The sequence below is a fragment of the Xiphophorus couchianus genome, chromosome 7 (genome assembly GCF_001444195.1).
Source record: "Xiphophorus couchianus chromosome 7, X_couchianus-1.0, whole genome shotgun sequence".
In the NCBI taxonomy this organism is placed as follows: Eukaryota; Metazoa; Chordata; class Actinopteri; order Cyprinodontiformes; family Poeciliidae; genus Xiphophorus; species Xiphophorus couchianus.
This window is the reverse complement of record NC_040234.1, coordinates 31,627,097-31,634,357: the sequence shown is the minus strand read 5'-3', so window position 1 is coordinate 31,634,357 and position 7,261 is coordinate 31,627,097. Positions and strand designations below refer to the sequence as shown.

At 35.1% G+C, this 7,261-nt stretch overlaps 1 protein-coding gene across 1 annotated transcript; it reads right to left on the bottom strand.

The window, feature by feature from the left end:
• Positions 1–760: 760 nt before the first annotated feature.
• On the bottom strand, positions 761–6,341 carry acmsd (aminocarboxymuconate semialdehyde decarboxylase). Its single transcript, XM_028022050.1, has 10 exons — positions 6,192–6,341; positions 4,601–4,645; positions 3,984–4,080; positions 3,846–3,895; positions 3,231–3,467; positions 3,024–3,117; positions 2,694–2,789; positions 2,351–2,523; positions 1,255–1,353; positions 761–1,052 (listed from the first exon to the last, which is right to left on the bottom strand). The coding sequence occupies exons 1-10, from the start codon at positions 6,246–6,248 to the stop codon at positions 990–992; spliced, it is 1,011 nt and encodes a 336-aa protein (XP_027877851.1). The 5' UTR covers positions 6,249–6,341; the 3' UTR covers positions 761–989.
• Positions 6,342–7,261: the final 920 nt, after the last annotated feature.

Below are 7,261 nucleotides of genomic sequence, written 5' to 3'. Positions count from 1 at the left end.
TCTGCCCGAGAACTAGGCGCGATTTGGTACTTTGCTACCTCCTACTGGCCAAAAGCTGATCAGTCATGCGGTAAAGACAGTTACACTAACAAAAAAAAACAACATTAATATAGCTCAAATTTGGGCTCCAGGCTCGACTCAATGCCATTTATTAGCAGCTCTGAGGTATTGAAGTCAGAAATTAAGTTAAGTTATGTAAAATAATATGTGGTATATGTATGTAAGTTTATAGCTTTCTGCCTTTGCACACCCAACTAAACACAACTCTGCTTCCCTGAGGAGATTTATGTAGTCTTAAAAAATATTTTGAGAAAACGATACCATTTTCACATAAAGTATAGGTTACACAAATCATAAACTCTGTGTCAAAGTGCACACACACACACACACACACACACACACATATATATATATATATCGGCGGGATATATATATATATATATATATATATATATATATATATATATATATATATATATATATATGCCTTTCTTGAGTCCAATAAAGCAGTAAAAATTGGTTCACTTTCACAAATACAATAAGAAATTGGTGCTTTTCATACATTATTTAAAAAAATCTGTGCTCCCAACATCTATAAATCAAGTTTTTTTTTATCATTTTAAAATACTCTCTGGTCCATTCTAACATCTGCTTCCCAACAATAAAAAACAGATATGAAATTGCATGCAGCTTCTTCAAACTTATGCTTCCTGGTACAAAAGATACAAAAAAACTGCACTGAAAGAAAAACAGTAGAATCTGTGGAAGTCTTACCCAAAATAAGTTTAATTTTGCAGGACCACACTGGTTATGACAAAAAAGTTTAAGACTTTATTTTTTTTTTTTTTAAGTTAAACTTTTTAAAAACTTTTGAAAACTGCTAAAACTTGCACATGTTATTATTTCTATATTTAAAAACATTAGTTGATTCAGCACTTTTAGTCAATCTTGTCAGTTGGCTCTGGAACCACAGGCTGCAAACTCTTTCACTACACAAACTGTTCTCGTTTTAGTCCTAAAAATTCCAGTGCATTTCCAGCAAGCAAGTTGTCCTGCAAGAAAAAAGGAAAGAAATCAATATACAGACTATATGAAAATAGTGTTTTCATTTCATTTAGATCTTTGTTCTTATATTTGAAATACTTGAAACTTCCTTTGAGTATTCTCTGTCATTTGCTTTGTACTGAAAATTATTTCCCACTTCCTGTGTGTGAAAGAGTGTTCCATAAATTAAAAGAAGGAGCATTTTAATACCTTCAGTTTTCCATCAAACTCATTCATTGACTCAATGAGTGACCCAGGTTCCAGCTCGCCAAGTGGGAATGGATAATCTGTTCCCAGCATTACTTTATCCTAGAAAACCAGTACAATCAAATTATATAAGAAATAATGAATGGCTTTCATTGAGAATAGTTGGGGATTGACTTCTAAAGGGTCCTGTGAGACATAGAAACTGTGATTTCTGGCATTAACCTGCATCTAAAAAATTCTAAAGCTATTGATTGAAATTATGGATACAGTCAATGACTGTAATGGAGTGTAGTCATATGGTGGAACTAAATTATCTTAAATCCCGATCATCACCTGTTTGATCTGTTTCAGATATATCGGATTAAAAACTTCACAGTTTCATCCTCACTGAAATAAGTTTCCTTAACAAACATTAATTTGTTCCTACCATATATGATGTAATATGAATGTGTGCCTGGTAGTTATTTTAGATTTAGTTTAGTACATAACAGTGTGTGTAATTTTGTACTTAGTAGTGTGTGTGATGTAGATTTTACTGATTGCACCTCATGGGAAAGATATTCTTAATTTCACTGTACTGTTCTATGTACATTGTCAAAAAAAGTAATTCATGCATGTGGTCTAACAAAAATTCACTGAAGTCAGGGAAGCACGGTGATTTTTTTATTTTATTATTGAAAGCAGTCTGAGTAAGGAGCCTTGAGGGACCCCAAATCTGATGTTTGTCTGCTCACATTCATAAATGCTAAAACATAGTTGGCATGACAAGTATGATTTAAACCAAATTACTACATTATGATATAATCTCACCCACTTTTTCAATCTAGCAATCAAAATGTTATGTTACATTGGAGATGCAATGACACAAAGAACGAGTATTTAGCTCTCCTCCCCTATTACCAGTCTTAAATATCAGGATAGCTCAGTGCCAGGTGGAAACACATTGAATTAGGTTCAAAATTAAACTGACTTCACTTTAATAACTAATAAAGTGTTATTTTTACACTACATACTCAAAGTCGATAATTTTACTTTGATGTTAATGGTAAAAAAAAAAACAAACATCTATATGTTAATGAAATGAGAAGTTCAAACTTACTTTTCCAATAACATCAACAAGCAGCTTCAGGGAGATTGGATCATGAACCAATGAGTCAGTGTAGAAAGAGCCCAGGTATTTACGTGGACTGATTGTGTTGTCAACTGCACACAGGTCAGGACGAACTTTGTGGCCGTGTTCGATTCGGCCAACAGTGAATGGAAAAGAGCCCCCTATGGGCAAATAAACACACACATCAAGGTCAAAGAAAAGCATAGAGAGGCTCCTTTAATGCCACACTAAGCACAAAGGAAATACTTAAAATATGATACTTCACAGTCTTATTCAGAGGTGATATTAAACTTATAAATAAAAGAAAAATTCAAGCTATCTGGTGTTGTACCTCCATGTGCAAAGCAGACTTTCAGTTTTGGAAACTTCTCAAAGATACCTCCAAATATCATTGAGCAAATAGCCATGGTTGTCTCGGTTGGCATGCCTTTCAGACAGAGGAGAGCAATTAAAAGAATAAAAAAACATACTGATCATAACTTATAAAGGGTTTTAAATTCAGTGGAATATTGATTAGGCTTTGTCAAACATACTGTCGAAACCCACTGTTTAGAAATGTAGTGATAATGATTTGCAATATTTTATCGTTTACTAAAGTTGTATTTGGTTATTTCACATTGTTAACCAAACAATATCTCCTGTTTTTGCTCAGTCTCCTCACCCACCAGCCAGGGTAGCCAATACTTAGCCATCCTCCCATCTGTCTGCATGTCCCATGGGTGGACAAAAATGGAGCAGCCCAGCTCCTCTGCTGCCTGCATGCAAGACACATCCCGCAAAATCAGTAACGATGCTGCAAGAAAAGATGCAGTGAACGCGGAAATAATCTTATTTTCTGAGTGTGTTTTGATATTGTTTTATGTCTCACAGCATAGAAGGGAATGAGGTCCGAAGAGTTAAGGTCCCAGTTGTTAATGTGGGATCCGATCTGCACTCCGGGGAAGCCGAGCTCCTTCACGCAGCGCCTCATTTCCAGCACCGCCAGGTCAGGGGCTTGCATAGGCAGCGTGCCCAGCCCCACAAACCTCTTAGGGTGACTACGCACCGTCTGGGCCAAATCATCGTTTAAAAGGACACAGAGGTCCAATGTGTCATGAGGTTTGGCCTACAGTTAAAAAAAAAAATTCAATTAAACTGTGAGACAGTGAAATCAAACAAGTTTGCAGTGACTTGCAAAAATATTCACACACTGGAAAACATTGTAAAAGAAGTGTTGACTTTGGGTAAAAGAATTAAAATTATAACCCCTTAAAATTACACCATGTATTATTTTTCTTCTACTTCATAATAATGCACTATTTTGTGTTGATTAATAACAAATAATTCAGGTTTGTTATTAAATGAATACTTTTTTCAGAAGGTGCTTAATGTGAAAGTGTGAAAGTTCTCTTACAAATATAAGAAGGAAATGTTCAGTTCTATTAGCAATGAGGCACAACATCTACTCTTTAAAATAAATTCATATATAACAGTGAGAACTGACCCAATAACTGAACATCACAGGAACCGTCGACAGGGCCTGAACAGTAACACCTGTGGATCATAAACAGGAACATTATGGTCAAGAAAGATTAGGATGGAACAAGAACAAGTGCTGGGTCATTGATCCCTGTGAACACACCGTACTTGTCCATGTCTTTGATGCGAGCATTCGCATCCCAACAGTTTTCCTGAATCACCCGGAATAACTTTCCATCCTTCATCATATTTGCTTCACCCTGAAATGCAGCATGAACATCACCTACAACTTTTTGTGTGCATTTATGGTGGAGTATATAACATGCAGTGCAGAGTTTTATGTTTCTGCATAGAGGTTTAGGATTTAACGTCATTTTAAGTATGACCACACGATGGCAGCAGTGAGCTCATTCTTTAAATGCTCTTTGGTGAATCTGCATCCAAATATCTCTAGAGTCCCCCTATATCTTTAAACACAAAAACAAACGTGCATCACTACGTCATTTTTGCTATTTTAAACAATTACAAATAAATATAGTGACTTTCTGGTTAATAAAGTTTAACTTCCAGTTCATACAGCAGCTTTCAGTGTTTTCGGTTGTGCTCAAAGTGAATCATTCAGTGATGCAGTGGTATCATGCTGTGTTCTGGCCAGCATGAGGGGTGGATATGGTGGGGAGCTGCCAGTATGATCCTGCTGCGTTCTCAGCAAAGTAAGCATTTGAGACCTGTCTCTGTGCCCTTGTTTTATCTGTCTGCATATAAAAATGATTGATTCACCTTGCAGTGATGGTGCAGCTGAACAAACCCATCATAACCGTATCTCTGCAAGACATAAAAACATATGATTACTGATAGTCATACAGTTGGAAAACACTTTAATACACACACGCTCATTGAGAAGATTGCATCTGATCATTTTGGGCATAAATGTCAAATTAGTTTTGGAGTTTTTCGGGACACAATGACTGTAACTGCCTGAAACAAAAATAAAAAAAACAAATAAATTGGGTCCGAATAAAATGTATTCTTCTTTTGAATCATCTTTAATCGATATTAGTTTAAAAAATGGCATACAAGATTGTATACTGTATGGTTTCATACAAAGCATTTGCTAGAGGTTCAATGTCCAAAGAAAAATTTATCAAACATCATTTGGATTCTATGTGTATTTGAGCCTGTCCGTATAACTTTATCCCTGTGTGGATTGTAAGTCTAATTCTTGCTTTTAAAGTGGACTGAAACAAAATACATCTCAAATATATTTTTAAAACACCCAAGTTATGGTGGCATTCATGCCCACTCTACTGTATGCTGTTCAATTGACGATCTAAGTTATCTTGACAAAAGATCAGTGTGTGAACAGGTTTAGTATGACTTGCACAGCTCCTCTGAAAGCCCTTATCGTTTGTTCCATCTGTGGAGGTTCAGCAGTAGTCCTGCATCTGCTCCACCTTCTCAAAATAACTGCAAGTGAACGCCATCTGAGGCTGTTGATGCTTCTTACATACAAATGAAAGTGCAAGTGATCCATGTGAGCAGTGCAGCCAGTAAAGCTTCATTTGACATCAGTGCAGATCAACTGTGCACTTTTCTGAATCCTCACTGGAAATGCAGATCCTCACAATCCAATATGTGAATATTCCCTTCTGTGTATAATAACTCTTTCCCTATGCAGTTTAAAATAACACTAAGTACAGCCTTATGCTTATGTAAAGCAACATTTAAATGCATATTTATCGTTTTACAAGTTTTGTTTTTAAAATTGAAAACCTATTAACACATTTACTACATAGCAGAATTTTATACAAATTTTACAATTATTCTGTGCTTTTTCTAAGGTTCTCTGTATAATTTAAAGTACGGTAACTTATGCTAGTGTTGGCATTGGTAGGTGGAGTTAATTTAACACTAAGCATTTAAAAGAATAGTAAGAAAGAAGGTTGAAAGAAAGAACAATAAAGATTGTGGACATTTTAGACAAAGCTGCAGACTATGCTCTGTTGCCTGCACATGTAGCAAATCATTAGCAGAGGCCGACAGACAGCGTAACAAAGACGTGAGAGCTGGAACAGATAAACCAAGGCCAGCTCTTATTGATTAAAGTTTAACCATCCACGGAGAGCACGGATTTATGGTGTGAGTTGTTAATCTCCTTGTAAAATGTCAGTGGGAAAACAAGATCAATTTTGTGTTCCTGTCACTTAATTCAACCTATACCAGAAGTGATACAGATACAGACACATATACACTAATTGGGATTTGAAATACTCAGCATGAGATTTCTATAGCATATTTTTGTGGATTTACTCACATTGAGGCTTCAAGCTGTAAAACACTCCCTTGTGAGGTCATGTGTCAGAGCACCTACCTGCTTCAAGTCGGGCCATTCCTTTGGTAAAATATGATTATGAATATCAACCTTCATCCTTCAGTCTATTTCCAACACAAGCTACCTTTCAAAAACTGTGCTAAGGCTCCCTTCCTGCCCTCAGTTGGAACTCAATGACTGGCAGGTGAATGACTGCTGGAACAGGCTGGTCATTTATTACCTACTCCCAATCTACTTAAAGTCAAAGCATTTGTATGACTGAACTGTAGTTTGGGATGTATGATTATAAATTTATATCTTTACTAGTATTAATAAACCTAAAAACATTGTTTGCATTGCAGCCACAGATTAATTTCAATGTTGTAAAGGGAGCATTTATTTTTCTGTGGGGATTAATTTGTGTATTGGAATACACAGTCTTGATGTTTACATCCCTAAATATTTCCTTGCTTTCGATAAAATAGACAAATAGAAAGAAACAAATAAAAGCAAAAAAAAAAAAGACTAACCGAATTTATAAATTTAATTGACAAGTTTGTAAACACAATAAAATATTTAAAATGAAAAAAAAAAAGTGTTATTATCCCCAGAAAATGTGAAACATCTACACGCACACTCTTTCCTATTTTGTTAAATTTTTATTTAGAAAACAATGAGTTACATATATCGGAACATGACAGAACAACATTTATTGGGACATAAAGTCTGAAATGTGTTTGGTTCCTCTGATGCAATGCTGTTTTTATAGTATATGTATATTGAGACTAGTGGTGAGGACAACACAGTATTCTGTTACACCATGACCAGGTAGATTACTTTTACATGATGTCATAGTCTAATTTTTTATTTACTTTCTTAGTCATTTATGCCACTGACCAACTATTATTAAAATCTATGACTGCTACTTTTAGTGAGATTCTATTGTGAACATTCAATACAATTATTCTATTAAAAAAACAGCAACAAAAAACAGGAAAAGTGCTAATAATTTGTTGCTATATTTATGTTTACAATTATTAGTTAGCTCTCTAACTAACTAATGATTAGTTAGTTATTAGTGGAAGGTCTAAAGAGCCATTTTCAGATCTATTCTATCTACTTCATTTAAG

Coding starts and splice junctions, on each gene's coding strand:
- acmsd (XM_028022050.1), bottom strand. CDS start 6,248: ATGAAGGTTGATATTCATAATCATATTTTACCAAAGGAATGGCCCGAC. Junction 1,354..2,350: donor TTGTTGATGTTATTGGAAAA/GTAAGTTTGAAC, acceptor CTGGTTTTCTAG/GATAAAGTAATGCTGGGAAC. Junction 1,053..1,254: donor AGTTTGATGGAAAACTGAAG/GTATTAAAATGC, acceptor TTTTTCTTGCAG/GACAACTTGCTTGCTGGAAA.